The sequence below is a fragment of the Pseudonaja textilis genome, chromosome 11 (genome assembly GCF_049901715.1).
Source record: "Pseudonaja textilis isolate UNSWEBS1 chromosome 11, rPseTex1.2, whole genome shotgun sequence".
Taxonomy (NCBI): domain Eukaryota; kingdom Metazoa; phylum Chordata; class Lepidosauria; order Squamata; family Elapidae; genus Pseudonaja; species Pseudonaja textilis.
In genome coordinates, this window is record NC_142000.1 from 1,114,345 (window position 1) to 1,136,155 (window position 21,811).

At 50.4% G+C, this 21,811-nt stretch overlaps 1 protein-coding gene across 2 annotated transcripts; it reads right to left on the reverse strand.

Moving 5' to 3' along the window:
- Window positions 1–13,036: 13,036 nt before the first annotated feature.
- SLC38A7 (solute carrier family 38 member 7) lies at window positions 13,037–20,999 on the reverse strand. 2 transcript variants are annotated; one of them, XM_087940363.1, is made up of 11 exons: window positions 20,855–20,999; window positions 20,124–20,464; window positions 19,146–19,344; window positions 18,776–18,920; window positions 17,211–17,309; window positions 16,740–16,800; window positions 14,590–14,704; window positions 14,326–14,473; window positions 14,050–14,249; window positions 13,537–13,591; window positions 13,037–13,454 (listed from the first exon to the last, which is right to left on the reverse strand). In XM_087940363.1, the coding sequence occupies exons 2-11, from the start codon at window positions 20,364–20,366 to the stop codon at window positions 13,352–13,354; spliced, it is 1,368 nt and encodes a 455-aa protein (XP_087796489.1). In that variant the 5' UTR covers window positions 20,367–20,464; window positions 20,855–20,999; the 3' UTR covers window positions 13,037–13,351. The 2 variants fall into 2 exon arrangements, with proteins under 2 accessions (XP_087796489.1, XP_087796488.1); XM_087940362.1 differs by having other exon boundaries at window positions 20,124–20,467.
- Window positions 21,000–21,811: the final 812 nt, after the last annotated feature.

Sequence of the window (21,811 nt, forward strand, 5' to 3'; positions counted from 1 at the left end):
GATAACTGTATAATAGAGAAAGAGGGTAAAAGTGTTACTGCTACATTAAAGAATGATTTATATGAGATACATGGTGACCAGTTGAAGATGGCTAACTCAGTTTATAACAATGTTAAGCCACATGATGAATGTATACATTTACTGCATAGATGTCTAGGGCACATTAATTTCAAAATGCTCAAACAAACTGTTAAACTGGCAGAGGGAGTAAAATTGAAACCCTGTAGCAAGTATTTACATTGTAATGCTTATAGTCAAGAGAAGAGCAAGGTTACTCCTGCAAACAGACTAAATGGGATTAAGACCAAAGAACCTTTAGAGGTTGTTTTTGCTGACATAATTGGTCCTAAAAAACCAAGTTTAGGAGGTGCCTGTTTTATATTTTGAGTATTATGGACCATTACTCACAATACGGTTTTTGCTATCTTATGAAAAACAAAACAGAAACATTCCAACACTTCTTTAACTGGCTAAGGTTTGCTGAGAGAAAAATGAAAAGTAAAGTAATTACTTTAGTAACTGATAATGGGACTGAGTTTGTTAACAAGAGATTCCAAACTATGTTAAAATTGGCTGGTGTTGAGCATAAATGTTCTGCACCTTACAGACCAAAACATAACTCGTTTGTAGAACAAAGAGGGCAAACATTACAAGCCATGGCTCGCACTATGTTATCTGATTCAGGTTTACCTGAAACGTGTGGAGTGAGGCCATAATGTGTAGTAACCATGTTTTAAACGATGTAGTTAATACAACAACTGGAGAATTGCCATTCACTTGTTGGCATGGCAGAAAACCAAATTTAAGTTACCTACACACATTTGGAGCTCCAACATGGGTGCATATTCCCTCATAAGTAAGACTGAAAGGGCAACATAGAGCTAAGAAGTTATTTTTTGTGGGTTATGAGGCCAACCATAGATCATTTAGATTCTGGGATCAAGGCACAGCTCATGTTTATTGTAGTGCTGGTGCAAAATTTCTCGAGCACGTTGGATGGGATAAACTGGAACAGGAATCCAGCAATGATGTTGTTATTGACACCCAAATAGTCCCTAAAGATAAAATCAGTAAACCCCAAACAGCCATTAAAGAGGAAGAACAGAAAGAAGTAGTAGAACAGGCACAGGAAGAAATAGAAGAACAGGAGCAGGTGGCACAGGAAAGTCCACCAGTAAGCCCTGTATTACCAAGATGTTCAACCCGTGTAACATGACCACCTGATAGATATCAGGCTAGTGTTTTATGCTAGTGTGAATACAGTTCCAAGTAATTATAGTGAACTAAAACTGCTAAGGATCAGGCTGCTTGGCAGAAAGCAATGGATAAGTAACTAGAATCATTAAAAAGACTGGAGGTGTACGAAAATGTTAAGTTACCACCAGGTAAACATGCCATAGGATGTAAATGGATATATAAGCTAAAGACAGGTGTGGATGGGACTGTTACCCATAAAGCCAGGTTAGTAGCACAAGGGTTTAATCAGACAGCAAATGACTACGATGAGGTGTTTGCACCTAGTCTGAAGGCTACTACATTAAGGGCAGCGTTAGTGTGGGCAGCTAAGAAGAAATATATTGTAAATCATTTGGATGTAGAGACAGCTTATCTGCATGCACCGTTGCAACACACTATATATTTAAAGAAACCTTTAGGTATCAAAGATGATAATACAACTGATTGCTGGAAATTGAAAAAGAGTCTTTATGGCTTAAAGCAATCAGGATATGAGTGGAACCAATGTATAGTTAAAGAATTAACTAAGATAGGTTTTGTAGCTGGCATGGCTGATCCATGTTTGTTTAAAAAAGAAACTAATGGTGTAATTTCATTATTGTTATTATTTACTGATGACATAGCATTAATCACCAAAACTGAACAAGAAGCTACTGCTCTCACTGTTGGAATAGAAATTTAAAATAAAACAGTTAGGATAAATCAAACAATATCTTGGTTTAAAGATAGATAGAACTAGGGGAGGATACAAGATCTCACTGGCAGATAAAATTAACCAATTACTAAAAAGTTTTAAAATGGAACTTTGTAAGCCGGCTAAGACACCAATGAGCCAGGAGTTTAGCCATAGTGATGTTCAAAGTCCTTTTTTGATAAGAACATTTATCAGTCCTTGATTGGTAGTTTATCTTCTCTCAGTTAATTGGTCAAGGCCAGATATTGCATACAGTGTTAATCAATGAGCAAGATTTAACACTGAGCCAACTGAAAGGCACTGGCAAGCTGCTAAACATGTGTTAAGATATCTGAAACAAACAATTCATTATGCATTGTATTTGGAGCCAAAAGATGAACTGAATTTGACTGCGTATGCTGATGCAAGTTTTGCTACAGACATAAATACACTAAAATCTATATCGGGTACTCTAGTATTATTGGGAAAAGCATTGATTGGATGGAGATCTATTAGACAGAAACATCTAAGTTTGTCAACAATGGAGGCTGAATTCTCATGTTAGTCTTTACTATGTACAGATTTAGTTTTGTATAAGCAATTATTAATTGATATGAGAATTAATATAACAGATTCTATTGTAGTTTACGAAGACAACCAATCAGCAATACAGATGGCTTCAAATATTGCTGTTAAAACAAGAACGAAACACACAGATTTAAGATATTTAAATGTGAGACAATGTGTGCAAGGTAAAATGATTAAACTGGAATACTGTATGTCAGAAAACAATATAGCAGATCATTTTACAAAAGCCCAAAGCTCTATAAAGTATAAGGCTAGCTGTGAAAATTATGGACTTAGAATGTAAGGTTGTATATATTGTCTTACCCAAAAGGGGAGAATGTTAGGAATATAAAGCCACCTAACAGGTATTTGTGTTAGAAATATATAAACCAGGATAAACATTTTAAAACTGTATCTTTAAGAAAATGCAAAACTGTAATTAGGTGTGGTTTCTCAAATGGCCATAAGATGGAGCCAGAAACCTGGGTTGTTTAGCCTTAGTCTCAGAAGAGAGTGTGAGTAAATTACCTCAACAACACTTGGGTGACAGCACAGTGGACTTCCTTCTGTCTCTTCCAGATCACTGAAGACCGCCAGGAGTTTTCACAGTTTCATGTTGAAATTTGGCTGGTTTCATTCCTAGAGGCCACTTGAGTTTGGAACATGAAGCTGGCAGAGGAGTTTCGTTTGGGGCTGGCATTGGTATGTGGAGAAAAGGTGGAGAAGGTGAGTTCTGATAGGATCCCGTGAGGATTCTGAGGGCTTTGTGTTGTGTTACTAGTCAACTGTCAGTTGTTGTCAGTTGTTGGTGATCCAATTCAAAATGGTGCCTAGGATGTAAGTAGGTTTCTTTCAAGGCTGCTGGGCTCCAGGGACCTGTTTTCTCAGAGGATTGGCTATTCCACGGGGGAGGGGATCGCCATTTGTGGCCCTTTTAGAAAAGGAAATGGGGGAGGGGAAATGTGTTCCAAATAAATTTGACCTTGAGTTCCTTATTGGCGCTAAAAGGCTTGGTTGAGTCCTTTCCAGTTGGTTGGGATAACTTAGGAGCCTTACATTTCCTGTGAATTAGGAAAATCATTCTCAAATCGGATAAACTCACCTGGCTGTGGGACACATCCTGTCATGTCAAACCAAATCAAGGTGAAAAGGGAGGGGGTCCAGCCAGAAGTATCGCCTTCTCGTTTCCCCTTCTCATTTCCTGAATCAAAGCGACTGTGGTAACTAGGCTTTCCTTACCTTCCTTTTGCTCCGTCTCCTAGGGCTTCTTTCCGATCTTTGTGGTGTTTTGGAGGCCCACGAAAGAAGGCAAGGGACCCAGGCGCTGGGGGAGGGGAGGAGAGCACCGAGGCTCCTAGAGAAAATAAGTCCGGTTCCTCATTCACCTGGAGCTCCCAAAAGTGGAGCCATGTGGTGAGTGGACCCTTGGATTGGGCTGCAACCCTGAGAGGGAAGGGGGAGGGTTTCCCTTTGGAGGGGATATGCAGGGCACACACCTGCACCTTTGGAGATTCAAGGTTGCGCAGAGGGACAGGAGGGAGGCCAAGCTGTCCCCCCTTCCTCCTGCAGCGTCTCTGGGGACTCCCCACAAGGTCTCCTGCTCCCCTCTGACTCTTCGGGGAGCCTTTCAGGTGGCTCCCCTGCACTTCTTTCTAGGCATTGGCGAGTAGGGAGGGAGGGCCTAGATTGGCCTGAGGCCTCACTGAGGAGCTCCCTCCTGGCCAGGAGATCCACCAGCCCTGTGAGGCAGGAAGAGGTTTTAAGGGAAGATGGAAGCGGGTCTGGAGGGGAAGAAGAGCCCTGCCTAGGAGGGCCTGCTGTTGGATGGTTCTCTTCCTCTGAGGGTGGCCTGAGACTTTGCTAAGCACGTCCCGCCTCTCCTCCCCCAGGTCTCTCCACAAAGGCAGTGAAGAAGAGGAGGCTCTTAGCCAACAGGACTTCCCCACCCTCCTAGGACCTCTCCCTGGGGAGGAAAGGACGGGGAGGCAGGGCGTCTTTTCCCTTGGGTTCCCCTTGAGGGTGGACGAGGGAGTCCTGGGCAGAACCCCTTGCGGCTCATTCTTGGGTCGATGGGCCGAGGGAGGATGCGGGATGACCCTGCAGGGCCCTTTGGCAACCGGATTCTTTCCGTCTCTTCCAGCTCACCCAAGTCCAGCAGCGCTGGGAGGAAGTTGGGGTGCCTGAAAAGGATCCATTCATTAACGAAGGTGACTTTGTCACTGATCAAGTTGTAAATGAAGGTAGTTGTGGCTGGCCATCAACATTCGATCCAAAGTGAAGGCCCTGGGTGGCATTTCGGGTGCGTGGCAACGAGCCCACTCTTGTGAGCGTTTGCAGCCTCTGATGGTGATGCAGTCACATTGTGCAAGAGGTTTTGTTGCTTTCTGGGCAAAAATAAACACATCACAAAACAATTCCTTTGGATGGTCTGGATTTGAACTCACAACCCCATGATTTGCTTTAGGACCTCATGCGATTCGCTTAAGATTATAAAATTATAAAAACGGTTTTAAAATGGACCAAAATTCTGGACTCCACTATTGTCATCATTGGAAGGTGACCCTTTTGTGGTTTCCAGCAATGTAGCCGAGACGTTAACCGGCAACCTTCCCGTGTTGTTGATAGACATGGGCTTCCCTTCCATTCGCCCCCTTCCCTCCTTCATTTGTCTCCCCGTTTCACCCCACGCAGGCGACTTGACTTGGGAGCAGCTCTGACTTCCTGCCTGGAAAGAAATGCAAGGGAGGACCTGTTGACCGTTGGTGTGGGAGTTGGATTCCCCTCTTCATGCCGAGGTTCTTAAAGGGAACAGGAGGAGAAATCCAGAGACTTTCCTTGTAGCCTTCATGAATAAAGACCTTGAGAGAAACGGAACCTGGATGTTCCATATGTTGACAGAGGAAGAAAACTATACTACGCTCAAAGATGGAAGGATACTTGGATTCCCACAATGGACGAATGGCCGCAAAAGTTGATGGAGTTGACAAAGACCCTAAATTGAGCGCTTTGATTAAAGGAAAGGAAACAGATACTTTTGGTTCTACTTGGAAACCATTTTCAGACTTGGTGCTTTGAGGGCCACAGAGGATGGACTTTGTAATAGTTGAAGTTTGGTTTTGTAGTACTGGTCACTTCACTTTCAAGAAAACGCCTCTCTGTCAAGCCTCCATGATCTAAGCAAAGATTCTACCTCAATTTTGGGAAGTGCTGAGCGTGTCTCTTACCCAGACACATTTCGATGCTTTTCCTTTGCAAATGTTTCTTTTACTGAGAATCCAATGCTCTTTTCTTTTTTAAAAAAGTTTTTTATTTTTCTACACAAATACAGACAAAACAATACATAAAAGCATAAAACCATCTTTCAATTACATACAGTGTGTTGACTGATTGCAATTCTTTTGTGCTAGGTGTCCATCATCCTCCTTCACAAGTCACATAAATTCTCATATTTTCCATTTTATGTACATATATATAAGTATTATTATCATTATAGTTCTTTCATTTAACAATAACTATTTATTCCAACACTTCATATAGGATATTCAATATTTTAAACGAATATGTAATGTACCTTCCATTGCCACTTCATCTAATAAAAAATACATTCTTATATCATTTTCTCTTAAATTCTATTATTTTTATATTGTAAAGTTATCTATAAAATATATCATCTCCACACTTTTTTTTAACCATTGATAAAATAAATCCCATATTTTATCATATTTTCTTTTTGTTCTCTAATTTCAAATGTCAATTTACTCATTTCAGCAACATTCCATCATTTTCTTAATAACTTCCTCCTGTGTTGGTATTTTCTCATTTTTCCAATTCTTTGCAAATACAATTCTAGCTGCTGTTAGTACATTCACAATCAAATATATCAGTTCTCTATTGTATATCTATGGTACAATACCCAATAAAAATATTTCTGGTTTAAAATCAATATGACTTTTTGTCATTTTTTCCAACCAAGTGTGGATTGTACTCCAATATTTTTTTCACCTTTGCGCACGTCCACCACATATGGTAAAATGAGCCAGGTATCTGATGACATTTCCAACATTTTTCAGATTTATTCTTAAACATTCTTGCTATTCTCGTTGGGGGAAGATGCCACCTGTAAAACATCTTATACAAATTTTCTTTATATGCAGGTGACATTGTCATTTTATAATTTTGAGACCATAGTTTTTGCCATCTCTCTAGGTCTATCCCGTATCTAAAAATTTTCCCCTATGCAATCATTGTTTCTTTAACTTGTTCGTCTTCTAATTTAACTTCTAATAAATATCTGTATAATTTCTTAATCACCTTTTCATCAGTACCTGTTAAAATTTTATATAAGGCTTAAAATTTTATCATAAAAACCTTCTGTTTTGAGATATTTTTCATATCTAGAATGTATTTGCGCATATGAAAACCAATTCATCCTTATACCTTGTTGCTCCAATTCTTGCATAGATTTAAGTTCACCCTTTTCATTCATAATTTCATCATATCTAAGTGTTTGTTCCATTTTATATATCACTGGATATGAAAACGCTTCTATAGTTGAAAGCCAGACTGGAATTTGCAAATAGTGTTGTCTTTTAACCTTCTTCCAATTTAATAATATAGCCTCTCATATATAGTGTTTTCTAAAATATCCATGTGTTTTAGTTCCTTTTTCTGCTCTTTTCTATGGCTATGCTCACATAGGATTGGATGCTTTCCTTCCCTGGGATGTTACTGGACAGATGACTATTTCTGAACCAAGTTTTTGCTTTGAAGTTAATATAAAAGTCAATTTTAGCCAAGTCCCCCTTTTTCATAGGGACCCCCCTCCTTTATCAATGTACTCTAATAAAACGCTTTTACATCATTTTCTGACTCGTTTGCTTAGTGCAAAAGGATGTAGAACGAGGCTGAACCTAGAGCCAGATTTGGCCCACAAGTTGAGGGGTGGGGAATGAAACTTTAATGTCAGTGTTATTGTTAAGTAGTTTGTTGTATTAGAAATGTCCAATAGATTCAACGATCTAAAAGGAAAAGTACATCCTGAGCCTGTGTGTGTGTAGAAAGGAGAACCTGGAATTACTGGCTTGGAAGGGTCTCTGGAGGTCTTCTAGTCCAGCCCTCAGCTTGAGCAGAAAAATGATCCACCCAAGTTGTGGTAGATTTCCTCCTAGTGAATGAACTTGGAAAGAGGCGAAAGAGAGGCTCCTAGGCACTCCGACCTGCAACCGAATCCCCTGGAAGGAGGGAAGAAGGGTGGCCCAACAGAGGCCCTTCTCTTCTACACTGGAGGGTCCCCAGATGCCCTCAAGAGGAGCCAAGCCACGAGAACCAACAGGCCAGAGTCTTCCTTGCAACAGGAGGACCATGACACATCATCCAGCCCTCCACCCTCAGGAGCCCTCAACATACAGCGCTTTGTTTAGTAAGCCTGTGAAGTTGTAATAGCGCTGAAAAGAGGGGCTTATGACCCCTTCTCACACTTACGACCATTGCAGCCTCTTCATGGTCACATGGAAACAATCCAGGGCCTTGACCACTGGCTCATATTGATGACCGTTGCACTGGCCCAGAGTCGCCCAGAGCTGACTCCAGTCAAGCAAAATCAAGGGAGGAAGCCACATTTGCTTAACAACCACACTCTTCGTTTCACAACATCTGACTCACTGAACGACCCGAGCAAACGGGGCATGAAAGTGGGCCAGGGCTCATTCCACAATGGTCTTGCTCAGCAGTATTGAGCTCCATTGTCCTAAATGGATGTCTATGTTGAAAGCCAATTTGTTTATAAAGAACAGGGTGTACCTAGGTATCTGGAGGAAGCTGTCCGGGTGTCGTAAACACAACAGGAATTCTTTAAAGATAGTCCTCAACTTATGATTGGTCACTTAGTGGCCATTCAAAGGTACGACGGAGCCCAGAGATACCTATGACCCAGATTCAAAGTTCTGAGGGCTGCGACCCCCCCCCCTCGTAGTCACAGGACTGCACTTTCGGCCCTGCACAACCAGCCCACAGTTACAGCTGTTTGCAGCTTCCCCTGGTCACAACACAGAGATTAGCACAATTTTTTGCTGGAAACAAGAGTTCACTTCCAGATCCTATAACAAGCACCACATGACAACAAGGGACTTGCTTAATGACCATGGCATTTGCTTTATGACTGGAGGAGAAATAGCTACAATGGTCTGTTTTCTGGGTTCCCAACCAGTGGTGGATCGGGCGAACCGGTAGCAAGAATTTGGTGTGGGTCGCCGAACCGGTAGTAAGTTCTGGCTGGCCACGCCCCCCCACCCGGTCGCCCTCCTGCCTGACATTCGCCTAAGGTATTTCTTTCTTTTTTTCCCTCCTGACAATCAGCTGTAGATTCCCCTTGCTGAGGCCCAGGAAGGCCAAAAATGGAGGGAGGAGCTCAGGCCCCCCCTTCCATTTTTTGCCTTCCAGAGCCCCAGAGGAGCCTTACGGAAGCAAAATCGCCCCCCAGAGGCTCTTCTGAGACTAGGAAGCTCCCCAAAATGGGCGGGGCTGCAAAAGCAAGAAAGCCACGCCCACCTAGTCACATGGCCACGCCCACAGAACCGGCCGTTTTTGAATCCCGCCGCTGTTCCCGACCAATTAACGGGGCCCCGGAAGGGCCGAGCGTGTCAGGTGGGCGCGCAGGTGGCCAGTCGTGGGGCGGGGGGCGCGGCGGGAGGGAGCGTCGGGGAAGGAGGGGGCGAAGCGCAGCCCAAGGGCGGAAGGGGCGCCGCTGCGGGAGGCGAGTCAGCGGGTCTCGCGCAGCGGCCACAACGGCGCGGCTGGAGCGCTCAGGGCCGCCCCTGGATGGGCGGCCAGAGCGCTGCGGGAAAGCCGGCCAGGTAAGCCGGGGAGTCTTCTTGCAACGGGCCCCCTGCCTTGGGCAGCCCGGCTCCTCCTTGCCCTTCGCTCGGTCCCCCCGTCCCTCAATTGCCGCCCCCCCCCCCACTCGCCCTTCCCGGGCGGCGCCCGTGCTGCCCAGTAGCCGAAGGTTCCGCCCCGACGAGGCCCTCGGGGCCAAGATCCGTGCCGAAGACTCTGCTCTTCCTCGGTATTTTGGAGGAGGGGACCTGGCTGACTTTTGCTGCCTAAGAAAACACCACCAATATGCTGCAGACCCTTTGTTGCAAGCGGGGGAGGGGGGAAGTGCAGGGGAGGACAAGAGGGGAGGGAGCAGGAGAGGGGCCGAGGGTCTTGCGGGGAGAGAGAGAGATCAACCCAGGCCCAGAACTGCACGGGGTCCCGTCTGTGGAGGACAGCCGGGTCTTTCATTGGGTCTCTGAAGTCGTGAGCACTTCAGGCTGATTCTCACTGATTTGCAACTCCAAAATTAGCCCAAGAGAAGGAAAGGATGAAGGGATTTCTGCCTCTTCCCTTCCCCCCCCCCCCTCCAGATAGCTGACACAGCCAGAGGGGTGAGCCGGGTCCCCAAGTAACCGGGCCCCAGGCCATGGCGGGCTTGAAAGGTGAGCACCAGCACCTTCAGTTGCACATGGAAGCAAATTCGCAGCCAATTGCAGCTCGCAGAGCAACTGGTCCTATGGAGGCCATTCTTGGGGCTCCTGGAACTGCCAGCGCCCCACACTCTGCACCACAGGACGTTTTTGAAGTAAGGTGTCCGTTTTAAGTCTTGAGATATGATAGAACCTAGAAACTCAAAGGTCTCCACTGTTGATACAGTGTTGTCTAGTGTTGTAAGGGGTGGTAGTATAGGAGGGGTTCTCCTAAAATCTACCACTATTTCTAGTTTTGAATGTGTTTAGTTCAAGACTGTTCCAGTCGCACCATGAGGCAAGTTGTACAACCTCCTATCTGTATGCAGATTAATTGTTGTCTTGAATGAGACCAATCACTGTTATATCATCTGCAAACTTCAGTACTTTAACAGAGGGATCATTTGAGATGCAGTCACTGGTATTTAGAAAGAGGTGGAGACACCACACAGCCCTGGGTGGCCCCTGTGCTAATTGTACAGGTATCTGATGTGATCTTGCCCAGCTTCACCCGCTGTTGGCTGTCTGTTAGAAAGCTTATGATCCATTTACAAGTGTGGTCAGGCACAGCGAGCTGATTTAGTTTAGTTAGAAGAATATCTGGAATGATGGTATTGAATGCCATGCTGATGTCTGCAAAGAGGACTCTTGTGTAGTTCTTTGGAGATTCATGGTGTTGTAGGATGTAATGCAGAGCCATATTGACAGCATCATCTGCCGACCTATTTGCTCAGTGGGCAGATTGCAGGGGGTCTAAGAGCAGATCCGTGATGGTTCTGTGAAGAGGTTTCCACACCTGAGGCTGCCTGAGCTGGCGTTCAGCCTGGAAAAGCAAGTGTGGCGGAGTACATGATGGCCACCTTCACCTACCTGAACCGAAGTCATCCAGAGCAGGGGAGAACTCCAGCTACGAGGAGACAGGAGACAAAACAAGGGGTTCCAAGTTCAGCTGCACATCGAGGCAAATCTTGACGCAGCAGCAGCAGCTTCCCTGGCGGTGTTTGAACCAAGGGGGGCAGAAGCTCTGAGCCGCGTTTGGACTGGATCCCTTCCAAGCCTCCGCTTTGGATCCTAAACTGCACCTAGACATTTCAAAAACGTGGTCTGGTTTCTGTGGTCCATTTTGGGGGCAAAGTAGCTGAGCAAACTGTGCAGCCACCTACCCTTCTCAAATCCTATCCCGATTCATTTCTTTTTTTTGGGGGGGGGAGACTCCTTTAATAAATATTATGTATGATGGCCAGCAGTTGGAAAGAGGGACTTGTTGGCTCGATCCTGAGAGGCCTCCCTGTGCCTGTTGTACAAATAACCAGGTTGTTTTCCTGGATTGGGTTGGGACCATCCTTGCATTTCAGAGGGGTCCAAATTTCATCAGGCGTGTGAGGACTCCCTTGGACGATCCCCAGATGGCTCTTCAGATGGCAGCTTGTGGGAAGATTCAGCAGGCCAGGAGCAGAGTTGATTGATTGCTCTGAACGGCCATTTGGCTGAGGCTCCAGCTGGGAAAAGCTCGCAGACACCAGCGAAGAGGAGGAGGAGCTGACTTCTGCACCTGATCCAAGAACACAGAGGGCAGAGAAGAGGCAGCAGGTCAGCCTGACTACAGGCACTCCTCGACTTACAGCAGTTCATTCAAAGTTACAGTGGCACTTGAAAGAGACGTTTTTCACACTTATGACTGTTGCAGCATCCCCGGTCATACGAACAAAATTCAGATGTGACTCATATTTATCACAGTCATAGAGTCCTGTGATCCCCTTGTACAATCTTCTGACAAGCAACGGGGAAGCCAGATTCATTTAACGACTGGGTTACTAACTTAACAACTGCAATGATTCACTTAACGGTGGCAAGATCATAAAACGGGGCAAAATTCACTTAATAAATGTCTCACCTAACAACATACATTTTGGGCTCAGTTGTGGTGATAAAGGACTACCTCTACTCGAGAGAAAGCCTCTCCTCTCCTTGGGCTGCACCACAAGATTACTATTTATCTCGTGGTGGCGTTGCTGGAATGTTTTGTTTCCTCGCTGTGTGTTTTCTGGCCGCCGTGATTCCTGCCTCACTCTGGACTGGCACCATGTTTGGAATCGAATTGGGCCTTGGAAACTCTGGACTTTTCTTGCCTCGTGCATGGATTTAGGTTGGCCTGGTGAGTTATTTGGTTTGAGAAGCTTTCTAGTGCCTTGTGGACTCTTTGGCCCTTGCTCGGTGGACTAACCTCGGTCTGCCTTTGGGGCAGGTGGCCCCAGCCACGACCCTGCGAGTTCCCCTTCTCTCCCGCCAGAACCAACGATTTCTTGGGGATCGTTGCTTCTCAAATCGGAAACCTTGCTCATTCATTGGTACATTATTTGTCATCTACAAACCCAGACACTAAATCATGACTTTCCCAAGATGCACTGCATGCATACCTCCTCAAGACGCTTGTCAAGATCAGAGCTCCCGTTCTGGCTAAGCCAAAAGTGACAGGTGGGTTCATGTTAAGATTCTGCTGAAGTCTAATTTTACCTGCAGGTTCTCAGCTGAAATTCTATGCTTTCCTGCCCTACCATCCCTCCAAGCAGCTGCCAGGTCTCTCAGTCTGACACTGGAGTTGGTTTTTCTGGCTGCTTGCCTTCCTTGATTTGACAGTAGTCCACACACCTGTGGGATCTGTGACCAACGGAGGAGCAAGTGGCTTCGGCTCCTGCTCATCAGCTGAGAAGCACAGCACCCTGCCCCTCCCTCGCCCCCCAAGTCACACCCAGCATTTTGCCCAAAGCAGCACCGTTCTTGTTAGAAACTGGAAGTCAGAGGTTATAAACACGTGAATCCTAATAAATTCCAAATCTCCGCACAGAAAAATATATGCCATTTCTAGTCAAGTTTCTCTCTCTCCCCCCCTCTCTCTCTGTGTGTTGTTTTGTTTTGTTTTGCAAGATTCAGTTCCAGACACAAAAAGCAAAAGCAGCTTAATGTGGAGACGGATCCTTTTCCCCACTAAAATTGCTCAATGCACTTCTCACATGCTGACTTGCAAGCAACCTTCACATATCTGATGTCACAACCATCCCAATCAAATGCATTCACTTTATTCCATCCTTGGTCCAAGCAGAGCAGCTGATCTCCCCGGCTAAATGAAGAGACCTCCTCCTCCTCAGCGGCTGAAGTCCACAGGCCTCTTTCTTTTGGGTGTGTGTGTGGGGGGCAACAGGTAAAAGCCAACAGCCCCTCATCCAACGGCAACTGGAAACCAGAGCAGTGATTTGACCAGAGAAAGAGAAGGACCCTCCTGCTTTGTCAATGCTGAGGTCTGGAGGTTCCAATAATTTGGCTGCTTAAAAGTCCCCAGGGGACTGTCCAGATCCAGTGGAGTGGAGTTGGTGGGTCACTTCCTGAGATCCAAGGAGATGGCGTTAGCCGTTGTCTGTCCGAAGATGAAAGCGCCGAGGACAACCATGAATATCCCGTAGCCGACCACCATCCACCAGCTGCGGGGAGGAGACAGACACAGTCAGGCCAGCGAGGGGCAGAGCGAGGCGGGGATGGGTCAAGGCCGAGCTCCTCTCTTACCTCACTCCTCCAGCTCCCTGAACTTCGGAAAGCTTGGTGTGGATGAGGCAGAGGCCTGGCAGGGCAAAAAGAGAGAGCGGGATTGGGCAGCCTGGGGACGGTCTCACCGCGGCCCCAGAGTGGAGAGGCAGCACTTTCCCTCCAGGGCCTCCGGCTGCACAGGGGGAGCTTCTCAGCCAGGCAGGCGTCTCCCTCCCTCCAGAGGTCGGCCCTGGGGGGAACCGGCCAACTGTCACGCAGCAACTGGGGGGCCAGTCAGGGCTTCCCATCCCGTCCCTGGAGCTGCAGGAAACTCCCTGCCTGCCCTCAGCTGGCTCTCCCCCCCCCCGGCCTCGTGGGAACATCAGGTGGCTCTTCGGGGGCAGCCTTTGGCTCCTTCCTCGCCACTTCTGTCCCCAAAGCCAGCCTTGGCTGCAGCCTGGGACCAGCAGGCCATCCAAGCCCCGGCCGTCCTGCAGTGGAGAACCCAGAGAAGCCACCGCCCGCCCACCTTCCCAGAAACCTTTCCCCTACCTGGGAAGACAAAGATGAAGCAGGCGGCCAGCCCCCCAATGACCGAGATGACCCTGCCGATGTCCGGAATGAACAAGGCCAGGAGGAGGGTGAGGAGGAACCAGCAGAAGGTCTGCAATAGGCGTCGGCGTCTCTCCCGGCTCGTGTCTTCCTCCATGCTTTCCCCTTTGTAGCGCAGCCAGAGACCTTCCAGGACGGCTCTAGGAGGAAGACCTCGGAAGGGTCAGCACACGCCCCCCCACCGCCTTCCCACCCCCTCCCAGCCGGCCTGCTCACCTTCCACAGAAGTGCAGGATCGGGTAGGAAGTCAGGACCGAGAGGATGATGAAGGCCCTCGCGAAGGCGACCGGGATGTCGTCCGAGGGGTAGGAGAGGAGCACGTCCGGCTGCACACTCTCACCGAAGGTCAGGAAGCCACAGACGCCTGGCAGGGACAGAGGGAGGCTGGGGCAACACCAGGCACGGCTCCTGCCAGGCCCTCAGCCAAAGCAGAAGCCACTGGATGGAACGAGCGGCTGGGTTTCGGGATCCACTCCCTACCTGTGCCCATGTAGACAAAGAGGGCGATGACCATGGCTGCCGTCACGACGACTCCCCAGGTCCTTACCTGCGGGCACTTCATGCTGTTGAAGATGGGCACACTGCTGACGTGGCACTACGAAAGGGGGAGGGGAAGGCTCAGTGCTGGGGGGCAGCAAAGCTGCTTTGGGGCAATGGGTTAACCCCTAACCCCCCCAAACTCTGAAGCTGCTGCACCGGGTCCCCAAGCCCTTCATCCACTCAGGCGGGCATTATGGTAACTGCAGGTGGACGCCCACTTCAGTTCACAACGAGAATCCAGGATTCCTGGGGAAAACCTCCTCCCTTAACCAAGTGATGCCCTAGTTACTACCTGTGGTTCATTCCAGAGAATAATTTTAATTGCCATCACCTTTTTTAACTTAGCTTGGCAGCTGTTACTTGCCACTGTCATATATTAATCTCCTTAAAAATTGGGGTGCCACACTTGTGGCCTCAGGTTGTCGGCACATGACGTATCTCGACTTTCTTCCCCTTCGCTAAAACAGGAGTGGTCATAGCCAGCGTGTGACGCATCCGGGTCTGCCTGGAAACCCCCAATGCCATCGCTGCCTCTACCAGGCGCTGGACAGCTTCCTCAGTGGGAAACCCAGGGCGGTCTCCCTCCAAATCTGCCAAGTGAAACCCTAGAAGCCCAAAGCTGAGCTAGGAGCCCCTCCCTGAGTTTTAGGCAAGCTCAGGCAGACACAGGTGGGAAGCGTAACAGACCGTGTCCTCCTGCCCACCTGGCATGCGTTGCCCTGGGCAGATCTTTGCCAAGATCTTGATACAGAGCAGCTCCCTTCTCCCCCTTCCAGGTGTAGAAGCAACCTGGAAGAAGGAAGCCAAGGTGAGCCCCCCAGCTTCCCTGCAAGCAGCTGATCCGTGTTGCGTTGCCTCCCAGGCAGAAACCTGCCCCAGCAGCTCTTCCCTCGCCTCCACAATGCCCAGCAAGGCAGCAATCACCTGAATTGCTCTGAGACCGGCACAGCTAATTTGGCCGGATTTCCATGTCCCTGACTGTCCGGCCCGCCAGGCTTCCTTCACAGGGGCTGGACACTGCAGGGAGAGGTACCTGGGCTGCCTCCCGAGGACAGTTGTACCACGGGGGATTGTTGCTTGAGATGCAAGCCAACCAGTGGTCCTCGGGGGTGGGGGGTGGCCGGGGGTGGGGGGGAAACACCCACTGAATGTCCATCCTCTCACCGCTCGCCCTGACGATGGGCAGACTGTGCTGGGTGTGGCCAGGATTCTAAGATCCTGCTACTGGCGGGAGCAAATGCCCTCTTGGTCAGGAGAGAAGCCCTCCCACCTGGCACACGCGGCCTTTGCCTTTTTCCCCAGGCCGTCCCTCTGAATCCCTCCCTCCTTCCTTCCTTCCCAGAGAAGGTCCACAGAAGGGCAGGTGCCTGCAGGCCACCCTGGACCCCCTCAGGATCTTCAGCTGCCCTTTCGCTTCAAATGCAAGCACACTGGTTTCCACCCACCTGCCTCCCTAAATCGCCCCTCAGGAAGTGGTTGGCTCAACCCAAGAAGGGCCCCCTTCCTCCGTGAGCCATAAAACCTCCCCCACCGACAGAGGTCTGTCCATCAGAATGGTCATTCTCTCTCCTTGCTGGGCTAGGGACTCTCTCTGACACCAAATGGCCCTTTGACTCCCCCATCACTCCCTTCGGGCCCCTTGGAAAACCACTGATCCAGAAACCTTTACAAGTGGGGTTGTAGCTGTTAATCACACCACTAATGTGCAATCTTGCGAATGGAAAAAGTCCAATCCAATTTGGAGGAGGATGGAAAAGCCACTCCCAGGTATCTGTGCGCCCCGACCAACCCGGGACCCACTTCAGCCAGACTTCGTTGGATGCCCAGGGAAGATACGGAGGAGCTAAAGGATGCCCGAAGATCCTGGGTAGCAGACCCAAACACCTCCCCCCCCCAACAAGGGCCATAGGAAGGGAGGGATTCCTTCAGACCTCCAGCGAGAGGAGGGGAGGCCGCTCAGCAACTGCAAGGGCCGAATCTACCCCATCTAGACGGGAAAGGTTTCTGCCCTGCGGTGGCACCAACTGCTCCCTCAGCGAAGCCTCTCTTGGCACAGCCCAGGGCAGACAGCAGAGCTGCTTGAACCTTACCTGGAAACCAAAGCAAATGGTGGGCATGGCGTTGAAAACAGACACCCAGGAAGAAGGGCGGCTGCGGGGAGGAAGAGGAGAGCTGGATTAGGGAGGGAGGGGATCCCCCCGCAAGCGCCTCATCAGAAGGGGGGGCAGGAGATGTCCCAGCCAAGTGCACCCCTCCCCCCAGCCATGGTTCTCCTACAGGGACGAAACAACACGGCCAATCTGTCCCTTTGCAGGAGGTTGCCCCCCCCGCAGAATAGCAGCTGCAGCTCCAGGAAGAGGAGCGCCAGTTACTGCCGCTAACCGAGCAGGGAAGGGGGTTATCTGGGCAACCCCAACAAGGCACGACCATTGACATAAAAGACTGCCAGGTTTCTCTTCTGCTTTTGTTGCGCGATACGAAGCCTGAGGCGGCCGTGCCTTTTTCTTCATGGCAACCCTCAGCCGTCTCTGCCTCTCTGGATGCAGCCGGCATTCACGTACCTGGTTGTGATTATCTCTGGGGAGATCACCTGGTCAGGCCAAAAATACTTTATAATGACGACAATTGTGACGTACCAGGTCCCGATCACACTCAAGCAGCTGAAAGAGAGCGAAATTTAGGGATGTGGGGATCCACCAGAAACATTTCATACGTGCTTTATTTCAATACCAACACTGTCAAACAGGAGATCCTACTGATTTAAAAAAGCTTGGGATATGGATCTTGGTAACCCCATGCAGGAGATAAATTGGTGAAGGCTATTAAAACTGGGTTGATTGACTTCAGCTTCAGTGCAAGATTATACACCCTTGACACCCGATTCCTGTTAGATTGGCATAAGTATATCAGAATTATTCTTCCAAATGTTCAAGAGGTGGTCAAAACAAAAGGACCAGTCTTTCATCTGTGATGGTCATGCAATAAAATTATATTCTCTGGGTGTAAAATCTTTGGGGAGATAAGTGCTACCACTAATCCAATAATTGAATGTTCCCCAGAGCCAGCATTACTGAATGTATTTACAGGACTAAATCATAAGCTTAAAAACAAAGGGAGAATTATTTGTTTATCAGCCAAAATAATAATTGCCCAACATTGGAATAATCAAGATAACGTAACAGAGTTGTGAATTAACTGCTATATTACAAAAAAACCCACAAAGTTAAAACTAATGAGACATCAGAGACAAGAATTACATTTACATTTGGACATATTATCATTTTATTTCAGTGGCAACAGATTATACTCTGCTATACTCTAGATAGATGGCAAATGTTTATGACAGAACCTGTCTAGGTTCATTGCAGTAGATCTCTTTTGCATTTCCTATATTTTTCTGTTTTGTTTCTTTTCTCTGTGTTAATACGCTCACCTGATATTATTTATTAACATTTAATAAAATATATTTAAAAATAATACTGCTTCTTTATGCAACTTCTCTCACCTTTTATTTACTTGCTTGTATCCCACCTTTATTACAATTAACTCAAGGTGATGGACGTATCCAACACAACCCCTGGGAGGTGAGTTTGACTAAGAGAGAACCACCAGCTAGTTTTCACAACTAAGGCCGGACTGGAGCCCATAGTCTCCCCCTTTCTAGCCCAGTGCCTTAACCACCAGACCAAACTGGCTTCATTTATAAACTGAAAACATGATTTTGATTTAACACAGGGAAGGTGCTCTAAAAACCCAGTTGGTGGAAGGGATGGAGATAAACAAGCCTGTGGAAGGCATTCAGGGTGAACACACAGGATTTTCCCTCCTGGGATCCAGACTTTCAAGGGTTAAAAGAGCCTCCCCCAAATTGGCGTTTATCCTATAAAACAGAACTGCAAGCAAGTTTGTGGGCCGGGATGGAGGGAAAGGGGTGAACACAGGAAGACAGGCAACCTCCAAGCCAAAGGCAAGCACTGCAGCAGCAGCAGCAGCTGGCAAACCAGAATTCTTGGACCTACCAGAGCTGCCAAGGGGCAGGAAAAAAGCCCACCAGTGTCAACACACACAACAACCGTCTTTGGGGGATACGGGCAGCAGCAGCACCGCCCACCCACCTGGCAGGTACCTGGCATATTTCTGGAAGCCAATTTCTTTGGGGACGGACAGTGGAAGGATGAAGAGAATGGCTGTGAGGCTGATCGTGCATTTGCGATCCGTGAACCAGCAGCTCCTCCCTTCTGTGGCACAGCTCTTTACCAGCACTGGAATGACTTCCGGAGACACAGAGAGAGAAAGTTGGCCTCTGAGGGCCCAGTCCACCTAAGAGGTCCTTATCAGCAGGAGGAGTCTGCCGAGTGCCCACTCCGGGGTGGCCATGCTCCCTTAGAGAAACCGTGGACGGATTCTAATTATGGAAGACGAGAGCTGCCTGATGAGGAAGTCACCGGCCTCAGAGGAGACGGGGGGCGACCCACGGCATCCACTGCCACACTCACTCTTGTCCTGCTGATCCCCGATGATAATGAGGAAGGCGATGCAGGTGCCAAAGGTGTAGACCACGATGGCCACCTCACACAGCACCCCCAGGACTCGGCCACAAACAGCCCATACCACTTCCTGGTAGGTGCGCTCGTTACTGGCCTGGGAACAGTAGGCCAGGACGACCAGCCCACCAATAATGAAGAGCAGGAGCCCCTGCAAGGGAGGCAGAGAAGGGCAGGCGTTAGCTGGGTGGGAAGGAGGAAACAGCCCTTGTAAAACACACACACACGCACACACACCCCACACACAGAGCCATAGTGGTGCAGTGGTTGGAATGCAGGAGTGCAGGCTACTTCTTGCTGACTGCTGGCGGTTTGAATCTCACCAGGCTCAAGGCTGACTCAGCCTCCCTTCCTTCCCGAGGGCAGTAAAATGAGAAGCCAGTTTGTTGGGTGCAATTTGCTGACTCGGTAATCTGCCTAGAGTGGGCTGTAAAGTGTTATTGCTATTGCAACGAAGGGAGGAGGAGAGGCAACCCCCACACCACAGGACAAGATCTCTGGCCAATGAGTGGATGCCGCCTGCAGGGGCTCAGGCCAGGCCCTTTCGGACACCAAAGGGCATTCCTGGGGGGGGGGGAGGTGTCAACACTCGCCCTTCTGGGGCTTTTGCCTGGCTTACAGAGCCATCCTTCTCTTGCTCCTCAGGAACACTCAGGCGGGCAAGGGAAGGCAGCGGAAGGCCCTGGGCCAGCACCACCAGCTCTTTGGGAGCCCCAGGTGAGGTTTGCTCTGCTCCCCAGGGATGGTCACTGGAGGGCAGCCTGAGTGGCCAATGGTTGCTGGGCCACCAGGGAGCCTGCAGGGTCTGCCTGACAACAAGAGCCCCCTCGCCAAGAGCAGGTCTCTAGTGAGGTGCACCCGTCGGCCCCAAGGAAGAGCCTGGCCCCTAAGGTTTGCTCTGGGCCAGCAGCACCGAGGAGGGCCCTTCACCGTCTGCATGGCGATTCCAGCGGCCACTCCGCCGGCCATCTGGAAGGCTGCTGGGAAGTTGAGCAGGCCCGCACCAAGCGCGGCGTTCACGACGATGAAGACGGCACCCAGCATGGAGGTGGTGGCCGGCCGGGGCTCCTCCGCGCTGGGGCTCTGCAACAGCCTGGCCCGCTCGCCGGCATCAGCGGGGCTCCACTCCCAGTTGCCATAGTCCCTGTTGATGCCCACGTGGCTCTGAGTCATCTTCTCCGGGCAGCCGAGTCGCACATCCCTTGGGCGGCAGGCCAGGCGGGGCCCCCGCAGGAGGAGGGGGGCGGCAGCAGCGGCAAGCAGCAGCAGCCCTTCTGGGGAGAAAGCCGGGCGCCATCAGCCTCCCCCGGCCCTCCCGGCCACCGACACCCCCGCCCCCGGTCCCCCATTCAGCGGCCAGGCCCGAACAGCAGGCGGGGAAACTGGAAGAGCCGCGTCTTGGCTGGACGGAGCCCGCCGCTCCGGAGATGCCCTGTCCGGGCGCTACGGACCCAGCACACCCGTCGGACCGCCAGCCGAACGGGAGAGCCCCCCCACCCCCCACCTGAGCCGGGCATCGCTCGGGGCCGGGGAAGAGGCCCGCCGGCGCCGCTCTCGGGTCGGGCCCGGAGCCGGCGGCTGGGCAGGGGCATCACCGGGCGCTTTCGAGCCACGACCCGACTTTTCCCGCCCCCGCGAAACGCGACCCCGCCGCGCCTCACCGCGCAGCCCCGAGGGAGCCGGAGCAGGCAGCCGCGAACAAGTCACGAGCCCCGGAGCAGGGTCGCGTGGGGGGGAGGAGGGATCCGGCTCCAGACCCCCGGGCGAAGTCCGGGACCCGCCCCTGGGCCGGCCAAGCGCGTCCCCGCCGCCCGAGCACGCGCGTCCCCTCCGCTCGCCCTCCCGCAGCCGCAACCGCCCCCGCGCGCGGGACGCCGCCCCCGCCCCTGCCTCTTCCGCCGGCCCCGCCCCGCCCCGCCTCCTTGGGGCGGCCTGGAATCGGGTCGCCAACCTTGGCCGCTTTAAGGCCTGTGGACTTCAACTCCCAGAATTCCTCAGCCAGCTTTGCTCCGGGAGTTGGTCCACAAAAGTCCTAAAGCTTTGCTGGCTGAGGAATTCTGGGAGTTGAAGTCCACAGGCCTTAAAGCGGCCAAGGTTGGAGACCCCTGGTCTGGATGATCTCTGCGACCCCTTCTCTCCCTTCAGCTCCGACCGGCTGCGATGAGGCAGCGCTTGGGAAGGAGCCCCCGCGGCCCGCCTCAGGCTACCCGTAGACGAAACCCCATCCCGGGGGCTGGGGGACGGGACGGGACAGTTACGGGCCCTCAGGTTGCTCAAATCCGGGAAATGGGGGCGATGCGGGAGGGCTTCAGAGCAAGGCGGGCACACGAAGCACACCGACCGGACCCCTTCAAAGCAGCTGCCGGAGGAGCCCCCGTCCCAGGCACAGTGCCCCGGGCTCTTCATGGAGGCGCTTGGGGCCGCCCAGGACGGTCCACAGCCCTCCCTGGGGGAGCCAAGGCCCGGCCGAGCCCGGTATCTTCTTTCTTGGGGTCCAAGATGGGCATCGCTCCACTACCGACCGATCCCCCCAACCCACCCCGTCCCTGCGCTGCGGGGTCCCAGGCGAGCGACCAAGAAAGACCCCGAAAAACATTCTTATATGTGAACAGCAGCTA